General features: G+C 44.4%; 1 protein-coding gene across 18 annotated transcripts in view; it reads right to left on the bottom strand.

Annotated features, from left to right (window-relative positions):
* The window catches only part of tanc2b (tetratricopeptide repeat, ankyrin repeat and coiled-coil containing 2b), a 169,125-nt gene that overhangs the window by 28,773 nt on the left and 120,880 nt on the right, over positions 1–19,472 (bottom strand). For all 18 annotated transcript variants that reach the window (XM_065949866.1, XM_020630813.3, XM_065949869.1 and 15 more), the window contains 3 exons: positions 14,130–14,313; positions 12,052–12,297; positions 4,103–4,234 (listed from right to left, as the gene is read on the bottom strand). In XM_065949866.1, the coding sequence (XP_065805938.1) occupies positions 4,103–4,234; positions 12,052–12,297; positions 14,130–14,313 (562 nt within the window). The remainder of the gene's footprint in view (positions 1–4,102; positions 4,235–12,051; positions 12,298–14,129; positions 14,314–19,472) is intronic.

The following is a 19,472-nucleotide window of genomic DNA, read 5'->3' as shown; positions in this document are numbered from 1 at the left end:
GAAGGACTCACCTCAAAATAGAACCTCAGAAAGAAATATTATTCAAATAAACACTCAAGGTTACTTTCTGTGACAGACTGGGATGGGAAGATGTTGGATATATTTGGATATTTTAAAAGCAAAGGATCTAGAGTTTACAAAAAAGGGAGTAAATATGTTAGTAATAAAACCCTCAGGAGTTGAGAATATTTTTATCAGCCTGATATCCGTCAGATAACAAAAAGGCTTGTTTTTTTTGTGTATGTGAGCAGAGGTAGAAAGACGAGCGAGGGAGCGTTTGGAGGAGGGGGAGTAAAGGAGGGTATAAGGTAAAGAATAAACGAGGGAGAAAACCGAGTGCGCGGTGTACAGTTCTGCGAGTGAGTGAATAGATGAGGTGGGTGGTAAATCTTAGAGGTAGGCAGGCAGGAGGCACAAGAAGGTCCATTACAGTCTGACTCACTCTCCTCAAAACAGAAGCACAGCTCGAGCCCCCGATGACCGGCATCAAAAGAAGCTTCGACAAAACCAAACCGAAGAGAAAGAACGAGAGAGAGAGAGAGAGAGAGAGAGAGAGAGAGAGAGAGAGAGCTGCATCTGTCTGCTGGTTACCACCTGACCAACACAGAAACCAGCAATCTTCTTCTCCTCAAGCTCATCTGTAAGTCAAATCGTCTCGTGTACAAAAAACCAGAGAGGCTTAATCTGGGACAAAATGTTTAAAATCTGCACCTGTGGCTTGTCAGGATGCCGATACAAACCACGATTATGTCACAGTTCTCTAAAAGTGGAAGAGCCAAATGCAGAGGTAAGAAGTAAATATTTAAATCACAGGCTACGTCTTTGGTGGCTACTCCTCATGCTGTAACTCAAACTATAACAGTAACTGAGGCCAGACATCTCGGGCATCATGCTGTGCGATCCAGGAGAAGATCTGAGATAAGCCTCTCACCGTGCATCACTCATGCTTTGCAAATCACCATCTACGTTTGCCACACCTGTCAGCTGGATGATCGTCTTCAAAATGCAGAAGTGCTCACATGATTCACAGTTCCCACAGGATGGCTAAGCAAAGCTCTGTTTGACTGGGCATATGTGTGTTTACTTTTAAAAACAGGACGCTCTGGAAGGAAGGTAAACGCCGATACTGTTCGGAGTCTCCGGCAGCCACTGTGCTAAACTTAGTTAGCATTGAAAAACAAAGACACTGACGACATGTAACAGTTAGAGCGTACTCGTAGGTCCTGATGTGTCGGTTCATGAATTATAATAAACATTTCAGCCACTATTACAGTATATTTATGATGTTTATGAAATATGAGAGAAAAAGCTTGTGTTGCATTTCTGTTATTGTTCATCAAATAATATACTGAATGGCATTGTAACTTTAAGATACCTCGTGTGCCTCGGGCTGAAAATGAGAGAGTGGTGCTGAGGAGAAATTGATGAGGTGTCTGAAGTAAAAAAAGGTTCAGGCTCTTGAGAGAATGAGGGTGCTTTAAAGTTTTCTAATTTCCTGAAAGATCTATATTTGTAAGTTTTAAATGTTGTGGAATGAGCAGGCTAAGGGGCCATAAAATCGAGAATAATCGCGTGGGGGACCAAGTGGCACCCAGCGGTGTCGACAAATGAAGCCAATATGGAAGTGTTAAAAACTGCAGTTCCACAAGTGGCCACTAGAGGCTGGCTGCAAAAGCCAAATGATCCCCATTAGATCCCCAAAATGCCAAATTGTACAGCAGAAATAAACATTTACAGGCTGGAAAAAAAAACCACTCATTTGGTATCAGTATCTCATTTTTCTATTTGGTTAAAACAGTACCAAGAGGGGGCGCTGGTGGCGCAGTGGTTGGTGCGCGCGGCCCATGTATGGAGGCTGTCGTCTCAGGCGGGCGGCCCGGGTTCGCTTCCCACCTGTGGCTTCTTTCCCGCGTGTCGTTCCCCACTCTCTCTCTCTCTCTCTCTGATTTCCGACTCTATCCACTGTCCTATCTCTCCATTAAAGGCACAAAAAGCCCAAAAATAAAAATCTTTAAAAACAGTACCAGGGGTTTTGGTTATATGAAGACTGAGAGTTATTCAACATTCGCATAATTAAGGGGTGTGGCTGATTTGACTGGCGACAAAAGTTCGGCTGAGATAATATTAGTTATATGGCGATTGTCCCCATTTGGCTTCAAAATGTCTCTTCAGACACAAATGGGTGACATCATTGAGTCTACATCCGTGTAGTCTATGGAGGGGGGGGGGGAATCTTACTATTTGCTCATGAATGTATTTGACAACATGTGATGCAAACACAAAATGAATAAAATAACAAACTGATCCTTCAGACAGAGACTCAGAGTCTCTATAAGTACATTAACTCACATTTCAGAGGGGGGGGAAAAAAAGCATTTTGAAATTTGCCCTTAAATCACCTTCAGGGGAGAAAACTGCTGTCCTCCTGAGTCTGCTCCTCTGTCTCTCCTGGTGAGACCACGGGAGCAGAGCACTCAGGAGGGCTCTGACACTGATCCAAGGAGGCACAACGCATGCTAGGACGCGGTCAGTCGGCATGTAAACACACTTGGCTGCCCTTGGGGGGGGGGGGGGGGGGGGTTGAAACAAGTGGCTCTGGCAGTAACAGTGAACGAGCTCTTCCCTCTGTGTCCGTCTCCTCCTCCTTTACCCGCCTAACACTCTCTGCGTTTCTCTGATTTTGTCGACGGGGGGAATCACATCACAGCTCAGCCGAGTGCTCTCTCACCGCTAAGTGAGGGTCTCAACAGGTGTTTAAAAACACACGGGGACGCATATTTGTGTTCGCTTGGATGGCGGCCCGGGGGGGGGGCTGCTGCTTTACGGTGCTCATTAACGGCTAAGTGACAAAGAGGAAGAAGGGGGCGAAAGGGGGCGAAGGGGGACACATAATGCTGTGACATGAGGCCATTTGGCCGCTTTGGTGAGGAGGCTGCGGAGATTTGCTCGATCGCGAAGGCGCCTGATGTGTGGCGGACTCGAGCGGTGAGCGGTGTGCAGCGGAGCGCGATCTGTCTGTGAGTGTTAAGCACTGAGACAAATTTCAGCGTGGCGGTGACACAACCTGACAAAATGCTCTCGTGCACAGGGCCTCTGCTACACACACACACACGCACACACACACGCACACACAACATCTGACAACCTGATCCGCGAGCACAGCCGCACAAACAGACGTCTGCATCTGAAGCGCATCGCACACATCAAATCATCCGTCACTCTCCTCTCTTTTGAATTCTTATAAAAATAACTCGCTCGTCATGCAGCCTCGACGTTCAGCCGCTTCTGAGTTGTTTGTGGATGAAATACAGAACAGTGGCCCTATTGTGCGGAGCTGCACCGTGTCTGATGGCAAGCGAGTGAATAATCGCAGCCTGACCTGAGACAAAAAGAGCCGTCTGAAAGTCTCAAGTGAAAGTAAATGTTGTTTAAAAAAAGCCTTGACTGTCATTCTCACACAAGCGTTTCACCCTCTCCGTCGAGCACCTGGAGTCGCAAAGTCACTTTGTGTTGCAGCTCATCCCCCTGAGCCGCAGAAACACATGAAAACATTCTCAAGAAAATCTTTTTGAAGACTTCTTTATGTATCTACTTTTACATTTTGATTTGGCAATATCCGCCTTTTAATGCAGCTGCGCACGTCTTGCATGGTACCCTCTGTTTCTTTCTATTCTTTCATTTCCTGTTGGTGCTCAAACACGGAAATAAAAAAAAAACGGAAAGCTCCTGTGAGGAAGTTTTTGCTTTTTTTTTTTTTTTTTTGGTGTGTTATGAAACAGACTGAAATTAATGCTGATGCCTCCAAATGACCAACAAAAGCATCAGTGATAAGAACTGACTTATCATTCTGAATATCTGAACCTGCTGCCATGTGGTCGATGTCATATGAGGTCATGGCTTCAAATTGAATGACATCACTATGAGACGTTTTGTCAGAAAGAACTACATACACACGCACAGGACGAGATCAACAATGAGACACTGCTTTGCGCCTCACAGACTGAACGAGCAGCAGCTTCCAGTGGACATGACGGGGTGTGTGTGTGTGTGTGTGTCTGTGTTTCTGTGTGTGTGCTCTCTTTAGCTCCGCCTCGTCGCTCACCTCTCAGGTCCTGCCCGGAGCGGCCCGGCCCGCAGGTGGTGCTCTGTCTGGGCATGCGCAGCGAGGTGCGTAATGGAGTGTGTCGCTGCTCATCCAGGTATGCCAGGTCCTCCAGGTGGGCTGAGCTGGTAGCTGCGTGTTTGTGTGTAAAAGAGAGGGAGCAAAAAGACACTTCAGTCAGCATGTATATGAACACACAAGGAGACACATACAGTAAAACAAAAAACCTCTTTTTTAAACACACACACACACAAGAAAGGTTGTTGTGGTTCATGCCAGCGGTCCTCAGGCAGCTGTCAGGCTCCCGCTCTCACATTTGCTAACAGCAACAGGAAGAAAACGAGCCGTCCCTACATGGTTCTGTCCTAAAAAAGAAAAAAAAATCTCCCTCCTCTCGGTGTCTGTCACGCGGCATGGAGGCAGATGCCATCCAGCCCCTCTCAGGATTAATTAGCTCAGCAGACAAATGTCTTATTCATGGAGCGAGCGCAGTCTGACGCCGGCTGCCGATTGTTCACACCACGCTGCGTCTTCGGGGGCCAACGCTCGGAAACCAGTGAATATTATATGAGATAAGACACGCCGCCAGTGTGAGTAAGCAAGCGGGGTTCCCTGATCCTTCCTCACACCTGATGCCCCACCCCGGCTCAGTCAGAGGTGAGGACGGGGGGAAAAGGACAAGAAGCACTGGGAGTAACTTCCAGGAGAGATTAAGGGAATCTGAGACAGAGGGGGATTTAGTTTGTTTCATTAAAACTGAAATTTGGTCGGAGTAAAATCTACTAATGCAGAGATAATGGAGAAGCTGAAGAATGCTGCTGGAGGGCAAAATATTGAAGACTTGCAGTGTGGGACCGCTGAGTAACTGTTTCCTGGGAACCTGTAAACTTCTGTGTTTCTTCATTTTTATTCCAAGTTGATTACATCGCTGGTTTTGAGCTCTGTAGCTGTTTGTTGAAGAAGTTATGAAAACACTGTTCTCATTGAGGAACTTCCTGAAGCCTGGGAAAATCTTATTAAAAAAAAACGATAAACAGGAGGTGACATGATGAAGGAGGCTGAGCAGGAAATCAGACAGTTGCTGTGTGAACTGTGATGAGCGTGCATAAAGATACCACTATGGGAAATACAACAACAGCTGATAAAGTTTTGGATATAAGCGAGTGTGCTATTTGATGCAACAATTGGATACAGTCATTTTTAAGCTCCCTGAAAACTGGACTGTTTTTTCTGCCTACACTTCAGTAAGCTGTAATACAGCTGCGACTGATCTATTGTTTTATATTCTATACAGGAGAACTTATATGAGGTCAGTTTCATGTGACAAAAGTAAACAAGCACTGCTCGATGCCAGCAGACACTGTAACAGGAGTGGATTCTGGCTAAAGGTCTGTAATAAGATTTTAGATTTGGCTTTATTTTTAAAATTCTAACTAAGAGGTAAGGTAAAAAAAAAAAAAAAAGAAATCAGTAAACAGTAAAAACAGATTTTCTGAAGCTCTTCTGGAGGCTCAGCTTGTTTTTCAGTTAAAGAGTCTTCTGTATTGAATTATTTTTAATTCTTAATCTTTATTTAAGAGGCATTTAAGGGGTCGCTTGTAGCCTAGCGGTTATGTCACGCGCCCCGTGTTCAGAGGTCTATAGTCCGGGCCGCAGCGGCCGTGTGTTCAAATCCGACCGCTGCCCTTTGCTGAATGTCGTCCCACCCCCGCTCTCTCATCCTGACATTTCCCTCTCTCTCTTCAGCTCTCCAATGAAAACACGGCCCACAAATATCTTTAAAAAAAAGAAGATATTTGAGAGCTACAAAGTTCAAGTGTGGAGACTTTTTGGAGAAAAAAATTGTATCAGGGGGCGCCGGTGATCAAGCGGTTAGTTTTCCCGCCCTATGTGCAGAGGCTGTAGTCTTCAAAGTTGGCGGCCTGGGTTTGAATCCGACCTGTGGCTCCCTTCCCCACTCTCTCTCTCTATCCTGAACTTCTCAATCCACTGTCCCGTCTCTCAAATGAAGGCTTCCAAAAAAAAAAAAAAAAAAAGGATCTCATTATCTGAAGTTGAGAAGGAACAGCTTTGGGTCCTGTCTTTCATCCTGTCTGACAATGTGCCTCTTGTGTATCTCAGCCCGTCTCATTTAATCTCACATATAGATAAATGAACTTCACGAGTGCGATGCCATCACAACCAGCAGAGTTTACAAAGAAACAAAAATAAGACCCCAGGAGATTAAACCTGATGAAACATTTTCACTGACGCTGTACCTGCTGAGAGTCCAAGAAAAACTCTAAACATTGGGGGGAAGGTGTGACTGCCAGAGCACGCCTCTTCACACTGATATCCTCCGTTTCTCTCTCCAGAAAGTCAAGCTTAAAGTAAAGTAATCCCTCCGTGTGGTCGGCCTCGGAGAACATTCTTTTCTCACCGGTGTTCAAAAATCAGCAGCACCTCAACCTTGATCGTCTCCTTTCATGGGTTCACAGAGAGCCGTTTCTGTGCTACTGGAGTAAAGCTCAGTGAAGTAGTGAGCACGTGCATGACTCTCTCTCTCTCTGTGTGTATATATGTGTGTGTGTGTTGGTTACTGCCCCCCCCCCCCTCAGTCACCAAAGCCCTGGACCCAAAAAAACGAGCCACATGGGTTTCCCAAAATGGAGGGAAAATGGCAGCTGAGAATGCTGGAGGCTCGGGCCCTGATGGGAAAAGGGGGTGCTGGTCATCAAACGGGGGGGTGGGGGGGGGGGGGGGGGGCTAAAAGTGGAGACAGAGGAGGCATGGGTCTGCAGCTCGACCAAGGAAGAATGACTCAGAGTTACGGGGCTGGAAAGTCTCCTTTCAACTGTGTTTGAATGTGAGGACTCAAATCTGTGTGCTCATCATCTCTATCTGCAATGCAGCAGGCTGCCGGGGATCACATCCACCGCTCCTGAGCCAACACGCTGAGGCTGCACGCACAAATACAAAGAGGGAAGACAAACCGGGAACAGGTCTGACCGCGCAGCAGCAGAGAGCTGCTCAGCTGCTGTTGCGGGGCGGCGACGGCCACATCGCGCACTTCCTGTTTCAAAAAGAGTGACTGATGGCACACACACACACACACACACACACACACGTTCACACACGGTCAAGAGAGCAGCTGGGCCGCCGACTCGTCATCTCAGATATGAGGTGGCTGCCCGGTGCTCTAAAACGCCTCTCTCTGTTCTCCTCTCATCTCCCCGAGAGATGACTCCAGGTGATAGATAATGGAGGCCCCCGGTATTTAAACAATAATATTTCCGGGGCATTACACCGAGCGCGTAAGCCGAGGTGGGATCGGGGACAAAAGGGAAATCAGGAAGAAATGGAAATCAATGACTTGTACGCCCCCCCCCCTAAATTGAAAAAATGTTATCTCTGGCGAGCTGTTATCTTCATTTAGAGAATTTAGAGACTACAGAGTCAGTCAGGGAGTCTTTAATACCCCTTCAGTCTCAGGGTTTGCACAATCCCCCTGCAGTTATATAAGCTGCTGCATTTACAGCCTCCAACATGACAATTTCTAAAGGTTCACTCCACCTAAATGAAACGCATTAAAACTGCCTTCACTGGAACTATTCCCTCCACCCTTAAGGGGCGGCCTAGAGGCTCAAGAAACCCCCTAAAGGCTTCTTGAGTTTGGACTTGTGATCGCTCCACCTCTTAGTAAGGGATTCATTTTTTAACGTTGTTGTTTTTTTTTTATCTGTTCATGAATTCCACTGATTTTATCGTCATCTGCGATCTATTTAGATAATTGGGCGAGTGTTGCTCACCTCATGTGGCAAAACCAACGGGAACAAGAATCTCAATTTGGTTTTGTTGGACGACATCTTGAGATTTCAGTTTTCAGCCGTGCAGCATTTTCAAAACCGTCTCAAACACCTGGATCAGGCCGGAGTGAGAAAAGGGTCGACCCTGCTCTGGTGTAATCAACTCCAATGCAAGGAATGAAAAGGAGAGACTTATTTATACTAAAATATAAGGTGTGCCCTATGTACAGAGGTTATAGTCCTCCAAGCGGGCAGCCCCAGGTTTGAATCCGACTTGTCTCTTTTCTCGCACGCCATTCCCCGCTCTCTCTCTCCCTGACTCTCTCTACTCTCCTATCTCTACATTGAACCCCCCCCCCCCCCCAAATAAACTCACCATAAGTGCCATCACAGTTTTCATCATCAAAGATCTATTTTTAGCTCGTCAGCATCTCGTATCCGTCACGGCAAAACGGCCGCTGACAACATTTATCATCCCTGGAGGTTATGACTGGAAAAGCAGGATCTAGAATTTATCGACTTTGAAAAAAAAGAAGGGAAACACAGATTTATCAAAGTGTGACATCACTTTTTAAATACGGCTCTTTTGGGTCGCTGTAATGTGGGGATGCTTGAGCGGTTATGAACGACCATCCTTCTTCCATGAATACAAACTTGGAAACATTTTTTTATTTATTTATTTTTTAAATCCCTGATGGGCATTAACGACTCATTTTTAAATTCCACTCTGCTCCCCTCCAGTAAGACGTATAAGCACCATAAAGGCAGAGAGAGGAAATTCAATACACGGCCTTGGTTACTCCTTCCCTCCATATCCATCTTAAGCTCTACCAACGCACTGCCTTCATTAGGTAATAAAGTACCCCCCCCCCACCCCCCCCCCCCCCACCCCCTCCCCACCCCACCCTTGCTTCCTCCCAGTTTTCCTCCTCAGTCGCCTTCTGCTCTCGCTCCCTATCTCTCTCCCCTCGCTCTCCCCGCACTTCAAAGCGAGTCTCTCTGTCACTCTGGGGGATAGAAACGGTTAATGCCTGGGGCTTTGATGTTCCACTGCTGTGTGAGCCCAACCAATCCTCAGCCTGTGCTCGCCTCCCCGTCCCTACATCGCCTAATAATTCTTTGTGGAGGAGAGAGAGAGAGAGAGAGAGAGAGAGATTATGAAACTCCCTTTCACTCCTCTTCCACATGTATGCATCTCCAGCTCCGCAGCACAGAATTCCTGCTCCTGACAAAAACACAAACACCCCTCCTGAAACGCCGTCCCCTTCCTCCCTTCCCCCTCCCCCTCGGTTTTTCTCTTAACTTTACTTCTTGCATCACCTGCAGCTTAAAAGTATATCTCTAAAGCTGTCTCCCGTCTCCTTTGAAGGTGGGGCGGGGGATCAGAATCGAGGGTGAATCTCTAAAAAAAATAAAAAATAAAAAAAACCCGGCAGAGTCGCAAAGCGCCGCCAGACAGACAAGCGGTGTCAAACAGCGAGAACATGACCAGCATGAGGAGAAGGTCAGAGCCGCAGCGACGAGCCTTGTCAGGCGTATTACAGCGTTGAGTGTTACGTATGTGCGCGTCTATAAAAGTACATGCACACACACACACTTTTTTTTTTCCAGTGGGAGTGAGAGAAGTGCATAATAGAGCCCTCCGTCTGTAGCAGCCTCTCTCTCTGATGATGAGAACAATAACACAATCAGGCCCATTAGGACCGCCTCAGTGTTATGAAACTGACATCTCTCCTCATATATTTACTGCTACTTTTATGGAGCCTTTTGTCTTCCTCAGTCGACAATAAGAAACACACATCAATGAGACCTCTGTCAGCATCACAAACGCCAGCTTTTTCTCCTATGTGATATCCTTCCAGCCGCAGTCTGTTTTTCCCCTCTTCCCCCCCCCAGACTGTATTATTCTCTCGCTCTGCGGTTTCAATTCCGCACCACAGAGCTGTGAGAGTTTAACAAAACACCACTGCGGATCCGCAGCTCCCCGAAATCGCAACGTAACCCCATGAAATTAAAAAAAAAAAAAAAAAAACAACAAGGGTTTGTTTCCTCCCTAGATTTTGAACAAAAAGAAAATGCTGTGTAAAAATTACGACAAATTGAATCACATGAAACCACAACTGAGCTTCTCCCAAGAGCAGGGCTCGTGTTTTAGATGGTTGAGGGCTGATTTAATCCAGATTTGAGGGAGGAATGTGGTTTTTTACTCGTGTTTGTTCACAGAGTTTCTGGTAATATGAGTAATTAGAACATTAAATCTTCTCCCTGTAAGTCTCTACAAACATATGAGGGCTGAATCTGCACACGCAGAACAAGATGATGGGATTGGATATGTTTTGATTTCTGTTTCTGGTCTATTTGTAGCCCACTTATTATCGAGTAATCACATTTAAATGACTCGTATGCTTGCTTGTAGGCAGGAAAACAGTCTGTGTGTGGAGGGAAAGTGATGCAACTCCTGAAAACTGTCGATAAGAGAACGACAGTTAAGCTCTTATCTCTCCTGATAAACAGATATGAATGTGGATAAAACACAGATTATGGTTTGTCAACGCCAACATCATTCTTCAGCATCTAAAGTTGCATCTAAACAATGACAAGTGCATGTAAGAGGAAGTCTTTGCCCGGCTATCCCTCGCCCCTTTTTTTTTTCATTTTTTAGATATCCACTGGTTACATCCAAGATGGCGGTGCGCACTGACGCTGCGGCTCAGAGCTAGCAGCGATTTGACCAAAAAACAGGTCTGACAGACGAACCGAACTTTCAAATCTTATTTTGTAAACGCTGCTGTACAGGATTCTTTCATACAACGACAATAAAGAGTCTATCTATCTACACCAGCAGCCAAGAAGTATCATCCCTACACGACTGTTCTGCCCTGAACCGCTGACTGGCAGTCCAATTATTAACAAGAAACATGTGACATGTGAAAGTTACATCACGGCTCATGTCCAGTGAAAGAGCAGAGAGTAAAGGTACTTTGAGTGTGTGTGTGTGTGTGTGTGTGTGGGTGTGGGTAGGGGTTAATGAGATTGTAAACCTGAGTTGGATAAAAGTTTAATTTAATTTTGGGAAGAAAATTGAAGGTGTACAGATTATCTTTGGGGCTTTTTAGCACAATATTATTACTAATAAATATCATACTGATGAGCTGGATCTGCTCCTCTTAAATGTTGCAAAGTGTTTGGCATGCTGGTGGAGCCTGAGGTAAGCAGCGTTCAGCCAAGACTTCTCTCTTTTGTTCGCTGAATTGTTTACGACTTTGTGAAGCGGCTGTGTTTTAAGATCAACAGCAAAGCGAATTTATTGAATCCAGAAATGTCTGCAAACAGAAAACACCCGAATGAGTGCACGTTCATCAGTTTCTGGTGAGTTTAACTGTAAATAGTAAGTCACACAGAGGCTTCACTTTGGAGCGCTTCGGCTGTGTGAGCCCAAAAATCAAACAGATTTTCTTGTGATTCAATCAATTGGTTGACGTTTGCAGAAATATCATCATAATGCAGTTATGAAGAAGTAAAAAGTCAAGCTTTGTTAGGTCTGCCCTCAAAAATGAGAAGAAAACAACTTTTTGAAATGTTTCGTTTGTTGAACAGAGGTCAGATTGATTCTTTCTGATGCATACCAGAGAGTCTGCAAGCCTGAAACCTGATTGGATTTCCCAACACAGCGTCAAGTATTTGTCGCTAAAGAGTGGTTTGATAGCTTCACATGCAGATATCTGTTTATAAAGATAAATTAAACGTTGTCGTATTGCTGCTCTTACTCTCCTTACAGACTGTTTTTCCTGTGTACACCAAAGCCTGCTAAGTGATTGGTCAATAATATTTGGACAAGAAACCAGAACAATTCAAATACTCACATCCAGCCCCGGCCTAAAGATTCAACATTTTTAAGCAGAATCTGTATAAATCAGTGTGTCCCTCTACTCTCCACTGTTAGATTTGTGTTCACAGAAAGAGATGTTGAAGGACAGAAAGGAAAGCTAGAACACAAGCAAGGAAAGGAGGCTTGAATAGGAGTGAAGGAGGGGCTACCAAGGAGAAATAGGGGGGTAACATGACTTGATTTTTGTCCGGGATTTGAAACCTTCATGCTCACACCCTTATTTCTGTCATGTCTACTTTCACCAGGAGAGGTCGGGATAGAGGAGGGGGACTCACCGGCCACAGAGTTAGGGCGGGGCATGAGGTACAGAGGGATGGAGTGGGCAGAGTGGGAGGACATGCTCTCCAGGTTGCGTTCGGGGATTTTGTTGAGGCTGTAGGTGGAGGCGGTCATGTTTTCGTCCACCCTGTACAGGAACGAGTCCATGCCTGATTTCTGCGACTGCCACAGCTTCAGGTTCCCCCGGGAGCCCTCGTATTTGCCGCCTCGCTCCATGTTCTCCGAGTAGCTGGTCAGTGTGGCTGTGAAAGAGACAAAAACATCAGGGCGGTTAACAGCTGGAATGTGTGCCATGCTTTAAGGCCATTTTCACACTACATTTTCGAGTCTTTTTTTTTGTTTTCCCCCCCCACTATCTTTCCTCAACCTCATCCAGCTGGTTAGCGCTCACACGGCTGTTCTGAATCGTACCGGGATTTGTTCATGTAACACACAACCGCAGGTGTTCAAAGGAGTTGCCAGGAAACCATGCTGGCACGAGTTTCGACTCACGCGAAAAAACGCCTCGAAAATAATGAGCTCTTCATCTCTCCTGCTTTCTGGATTAGGATGCAGGAATGACACACATCACGTCAACATGACATGTTCACCTGAATCATCCTCCAGTGGGAGGACAGGCTGCTTCTGGCTGCATGAACCACAGCGTTCAGGTGGAGGTTTTTTAAAGTACAGGCATTCTGGTTATGACATTTAAGGTTCAGCTTTCCTACAGTACAGACAGTCACAAGTTTCAACAGTCAGGTATCCCAGAATTTAGGGGGACCCGTCAGAGCGGGACAGGTGGACTACCTCTAGACCAGGGGTGTCCAAACTTTTTTTCTTGCGGGCCAAAATTGTCGTGTTAGAAACGCTCGCGGGCCACAGGTTTTTTTTTTTTTTTTTTTTTAAATATAGTTGAAAAAATAGTAAGGCTTTGTAGATCAGAATCAAAAGAAACCCTTTAATAAAAGGGAATCAAATATTTTGATTTCTTCGTTCTACTTTATTAGTTTTTTTCTCAGAGCCTGTAACGTGGTTCATTTAGCTCAGGTCATTAAATGGTTAAACAACAGTCCGCTTGTTTGCAAAAACTTTGCATATGTTTTTTTTTCATAGTTTACAAAAAAATGTGGAAAATAGTAAAATCTGTAGATTTGAAACAACAACATACATGTTACTGAACATTTTCTGTTTTAGGAATATTGTTCAGTGCTTGTTAACATGAAAAATAAGATAACGTGCCAATCTTAATCAATAAAATCTTCTGATTCTTCATTTGAAGTCACGGGCCGCAAAAAATCCCCTCAAGGGCCGCAAATGGCCCTCGGGCCGCACTTTGGACACACCTGCTCTAGACCTTCTCTAGATCTTCTGTTTAAGCAAATTGGCTTTATTCCATGGTCAAAAATGCTGCAGTCTGTATCGATCAAAAGATTCAACCTTTTAAAGGATATTTCACACCGTTTCGATTCTGTCTTCAAACAGCCAGAAAAATGTGTTCATATCGGTCCAAGGTTTAGCTTGCTGTTCATTCAAAGGAAATCCTTAGTCTCTGTGTCCACCTAGCGTTTTTTACGGGCAGAAAATTTGAGCTTATATTTTAAAAATTTGAGCTTCACATTTGACGTTTTAGTTCCCATTATTTTAAGGATCGATACTTTCTCAACGTGCTTTAGAAAGAGGAACCTTTTTTGTAGCTTCTCCCTTGCAAAGCCTGCTGGGAGAAAAGACTGAACACACTATTCAAGACGGAGCTGTGAAAGGAACATGCAACTTTGCAATGTTGTGGGATGTTGAACCGCTGCAACTGAATTTCTGGTGTCTTATGAACCCATGAGGTCTGGGGAATTTGGATGCATGACACGCAAATAAATACAATCAATCAATCAATCGATGAATCAGCATTGACGCTTTAGAAAAAAAAACACATCAGTCATGTTTTTTAACAAAAAGATGCCTTGAGCGAAAGTGTGCAATTCTTGGTATCTTAACACAAGACACTCCCCAACATTTGATGCCTAGGACTTCTTTTTCTTGCTGAGGTATCGAAATAGGTATCGATATCGTTTGACATAAATCTAATTTCAGATCTCACCGATAATCCCGCTGTCCCGGCTCTCCAGGGTTGAAGTTGGACTGGTGACAGAACCGTAGGCACATTCCTTGTTTCCAGCCTGGCCTGGCATGGCAGGGGGGAGGGTGGAGCAGGGGCTGCCTGCAGGGGGTGAGGCAGTGCTGCTGGTCAGGGTGGAGCACGGGCTTATCCTCTGGTTCTGGCCCTGAGAAACACACACACACACACACACACACACACACACACACAGACACATGTTTCAAAAGCTTTGTTTGGATCCAGCAACTCAATCAGAGCTCACAGGTATAAATGGCAAAGTACAATGATTGAATTTCAATAAGTGAGTCACATACATGCCGGCAAATGTCACTTCAATATTGTTGTTTTCAAAAGCTGCCTTTCAAAGTCTCCCACATGCACACAAAAAGCATATCATAACAACTAATCATTGCAGCATGTACCTAAAATACATGTCTGAAAGAGCTTTGCAAACAAGATGATGACACACAGCTTTCAAAGAAAATCGCACGGAAATACTTTTTAAACCAGAAAGAAGAACACCTACAATCACCCGATAAAGGTTCTGTACAGAGCAACATCACTGCAGACGAGGAGGATCGCAGGAAAAACAACACACGTCGAGCAGTCAGTAAACATCTCAGGGACGTGAGCCAGAACATCAACATCAAGGAGAAGAAGTCATTTCCGTTTGTAGAAACTAAAGGGTGTGGCATCTCCGAAATCTGATTCTGTGCATGTGTACTGTAGTTCTTACTGAACATGCAGGAGTCATGAGACTATTTCTCTTCTGGATTTGAACAATAATATCAAAAATGTCAAAGGATGTAACAATCTGAATAGAGTTCAATGAACATTAGATTTGTGATAAAAAAAATAAAAAAAAACTGTCAAAAGCAGAGCAAAGGAAGGTTGTCAACATTTAGGATGCTTGGATACACTAACCACCGCGCCACCAGCGCCCCGATACATGTCTTTTTAAAGCATACAATCAACGTTATTTTAATGATCAATAATGTAAAATTCAAAAGATCAAAAGCTTTAAAACAAAAATCACATCCATAACTAAAGACGAGAGAGGAACGAGTTCCTGCACGGACATGTTTCCAATGTTTTTGTACAGTAAGACGGTGTGCAAGAGGAGTGAGCATTTTTTTGGCATTTAAAAACAATAAATAAACGGGTGGCTGGTAGCCTAGTAGTGAGTGCTCGCATCCCGTGTACGAACGTCATAGTCCTCCGAGCGGGCGGCCCGGGATCTGACCTGCGGCTCTTTTCCTGCACGTCATTCCCTGCTCTCTCTCTCTCCCTAAATCCCAACTCTACCCACTCTCCTACCTCTTTAATAAAACCAGTAAAAGCCCAAAAATGAATACTAAACAAAACAAAAAGAAAAAAATATTGGGTGTCTAGGACTTGTATTTTTGTTGATATCAGTGATTTTTACTCGTATCATATTAAAGTTTTAAATTCTGGTAATGAGATAATCCCTGATCAAATATCCGACCCCCACTGTCATTGATTCCCTTCATCTTTTCCTCCTGAAAGCTGTGAGGACAATTTAGCACAACACAAAGCTAAAACTGTGATCCCATACACTTCTTGAATACAAATTCTTCCCAGTCCCCGCATTGTTTTGGCCCCCCTGCGGTGACCCTCCTCTGCATCGGTTAGCAGACAAGGAGACACAGGGGACAAAATCAAAACAGCGCTGCGGCTGTAAAAAAAAACACCCACGGACGAACGTACCTAAATAAGACATGCATTCTGCGTCGACGCAATGCAGAGGCACGAGAGAAAAAAAACAAGGGGATGTCAAACAGCTGAAGTAGAAGACAAGGAGCCGCGGGAACAGAAGGAGGTCTCTCTTTAAAGGTGCTGAGGACGAGTTCAGGTTCAAAGTGGAGAGAGCTAGAGGCTCCATGTAGTCGTGTCTAATGAACAGCGAGAAGACTGAACTGACACAAAGCTAATAGACACCTACACACACACATACAGCTGAGAGAAGAGTATTTATTATTGGTTCATCTGTTGGAGGCCTCATGAGGCACGCACAGGAGATAGATCAGGACGCCAATAAATCGTAAGGATGTTGGTTTGATCCGTGGATTGTTGTGTCAACATGTATTACTGTATGTAAGCAGATAATATCAAAGCCATACAGTCTACCCTTTCCTTTAAAGGCTTTATATGCAATTTTTTCTGATCCAGCAGATGTCGCCCTTGAGCACCAGCATGAAACCAAAACGACTCGCGCTGCATTGTTGTGTTAGCATGCTAATGCTAGCGATCTTTATTATGCTCGTATCTTCACACTGCATGTAAATTTACCTGAAATGAGCGTGATCTAGAAACACAGTTAAGCAGTGAGTACAGTATGTTATTCTTCTTTTCTCTAGTCCCTCAATTAAACAACTTTTATACACGAGGGGAGGAGTCAGCCGGCCGTCCTGGCGATGTAAACAAAGTGAAGATAGGACTCTGAAAACTCTGAAAGCATCACAGACAGTGGGACTCGGGTGTTACACCCATTGTAGACAGTCATGACTCACAGAGTTATGTTCAGAGTATATACTTGATTTCTATTTAAGTGTGAAAAATCACATATAAAGTCTTTAACTGCCTCAGGCCTCGTGTCCACCTAGCGTTTTTTTCCGGGCAGAAAAGCACCGGCTGTGAGCTCGGCAGTGTTTGCATGAAGCGTTTGTGCTCAGAGAAGGAAAGCGCTCTCTATATGACAGTATAGTCAGTTTGTTGACAACGGCAGCTGTACGAGCGTTATCTTTACTACATGTTTTATATTTGAGATCGTTTTTTTTTACCCGATCAGAAACGGAGCAAAGAGGATGTGGGTACAAGACACGATCCGCAGGAGGCTAAAATACTGGGAATATCACACATTTTGAAAAGAGCGCCCGTGACGTCAACAACACCTTTCCTGAAAAGTTGAATGATTTTCAACTTGACAATCAGAGCGGCCGTACAAAAGCGGCAGAGCGCTTAGTCAAAAAGATTCTGGGCCACAATGGCTTTGCCAAGCTTTGAATTTCCTTTTACAAAATGTTTATTTGTCTCACCACTATTACCACCCAAGAATGTTTAGACAACTGTGTCTTACACCTGTTTTATTGTTTCTCTTCACTTTCTGAAAAAAACGTTTGGAGCTTTGACTCGCTGCAAAACATGTTTACATTTTGCTCTGAACAAATAAAATAAAAAAAAGATGCTGGGCGCTGCACTTTTCATCCAGGCAGCCGCTTTCTGCTACAAACGCTCTCTACCCATTGAGAACAACTGATAAAAGACACTGAGAAAGAAAAAACGCTAGGTGGACACGGGGCCTCATTTGAGATGTGTTTATAATGTGTTGTCCGCCATCTTTAAAACAAGAGGGTTCAAGAATATGTGTAACATTTTCTGATAGCAGAAGACTGGAGATATATATATATATATATCCAGTCTTCTGCTATCAGAAAATGTTACACATATTCTTGAACCCTATATATGAGATAAAACGTGTCCAGGAAGTGATTTCAGCACAGCAGCAGTGGCTGTGAGGCTGAGTAACACACTGTGACATCTGTAACCCTGTCAACACATTGTCCACTACGGTACATGGCCTCTAACCTGTGCTAAGTGTGTGTGTGAGTGTGTATAAGTGTGTGTGTGTGTGTGTGTGTGTGTGTGTGTATAAGAGTGTGTTTGTGTGTATAAGTGTGTGTGTGTGTGGCTGAATGAATAACTATTTGTCAGCCACTCTCTCAGTCACAGCCGCCCTCTGCTCTCGCCGTGGATGAGACATCTAAAGCGTTCATGTTTACCTGAGCCTGACCCTCGATGCAAACAGACACACACACACACACACACAGACACACACACACACACACACACACAAACACGAGCGGATAAGCCTTCAAACCGCTCTGCAGCGTGCACACAGCGACACCGCCGAGGCTAATGAACCCTCGCCTCGTGGAGGTCTGACCTCAAACGGCGTACAAGGATCGGCTTGAACTCCTGAGCGTTTCGTCTATTCAGGGAGCGAGAGCACACGAGAGCGCGGAAGGCAATTAACTGCACGCTCTGCCAGTCGAGGTGACCTTGTTCTGTGAGCCGGTGAGGTCGGCCAGCTCAGACACCAGCTATCACAATGTAACCGTGTCAGAAAGTTGAATGACAGGTGTTTTACAGAAAAGGCCATCTCTCCCGACCAACGATTGATTTTTATAATACTATGTCCTATACACGACTAATATCCAAGGAGATTACATTGTTTTTGATTCATTAAAATGTTTGACAGCTTTCTTATTGTGCAAAGAAATGAAATCTTAACAAGTGTATTTGTCTAATTTCTCGTTAAAGATATAGCTTATCACACTTAAGTGAAGTCTCATTCATGGGACGAGCCAGATAAGAATCTTATTTCAAGATGTTACTAATAAAATATTTGGCTTGGATTGCTTGTCATGAGCAAAAAGATCTGTCTTTATTGGATAGGACAGCTGAAGAGAGACATGGAAATGTTCGGGAATGAGAGTGAGGGATGACATGCAGCAAAGGGCCGAGGCCGGTTTCAAACTTAGTGCCGCTGCGATGAGGACTACAGTCTCTGTACATGGGGTGCACGACATAACCCCGAGGCTAACTGACACCCTGCTGTGACGCATTTCCAACTGAAATGGTTTAGAACAAGTCACAAGATTACACACTGACACTTTACACTGTTACATTATTCCATATTTTGTATATTCAAATACATTTTTATTTTATTTGACATTATATTCTCTTTTACTGTATGTGTGTGTTTTAGTAATTTGAGTGTTTATTGCATGGCCTTGCGGAACAGTCTTTACATTTCACTGCACATCTGTATGAGCATGTGACAAATCAAAATCTTGACTCTTGAATTGAAGATAGAAGGCGGGACATGCATGGGATGAATTCGATTGGATGGTTAGTTTCAACACAGCTTTTTAACTAGTCGACAAATGAGCCTACGCCCCTGTGAGTGCAGGATGGGAAGCCCCCTTTAGATGGACAACCTGAAACATCAGTCGATAAGACATTAAACAAATCTACACTACAATATGTGGTCTTTTGTCTTCTCTGTGGTGACCGTGAACAAAAGCAATGCAGAGCACATAGTTTTAAAAACTGGTAAAAAACCCCCCCAAAAAACAGAATAAATAGTAAAAAAAAAAAAAAAAAGTGTTGCTCTAAGCCTCTCTGGAGGGGTCAGCCTGGTTAGGAAGCAGGGGCGTGGTCAGAAGGGGTGGTAGGGGTCAGGCCACTCCAAACTCCTGCACACTTATCTGTGTACATCAACTATTCAGGCTGTGTTCCAAC

The sequence above is a fragment of the Labrus bergylta genome, chromosome 21 (genome assembly GCF_963930695.1).
Source record: "Labrus bergylta chromosome 21, fLabBer1.1, whole genome shotgun sequence".
NCBI classification, from domain to species: domain Eukaryota; kingdom Metazoa; phylum Chordata; class Actinopteri; order Labriformes; family Labridae; genus Labrus; species Labrus bergylta.
Note: the sequence above shows the minus strand (reverse complement) of the source record. Positions and strands in the feature narration are given on the sequence as shown.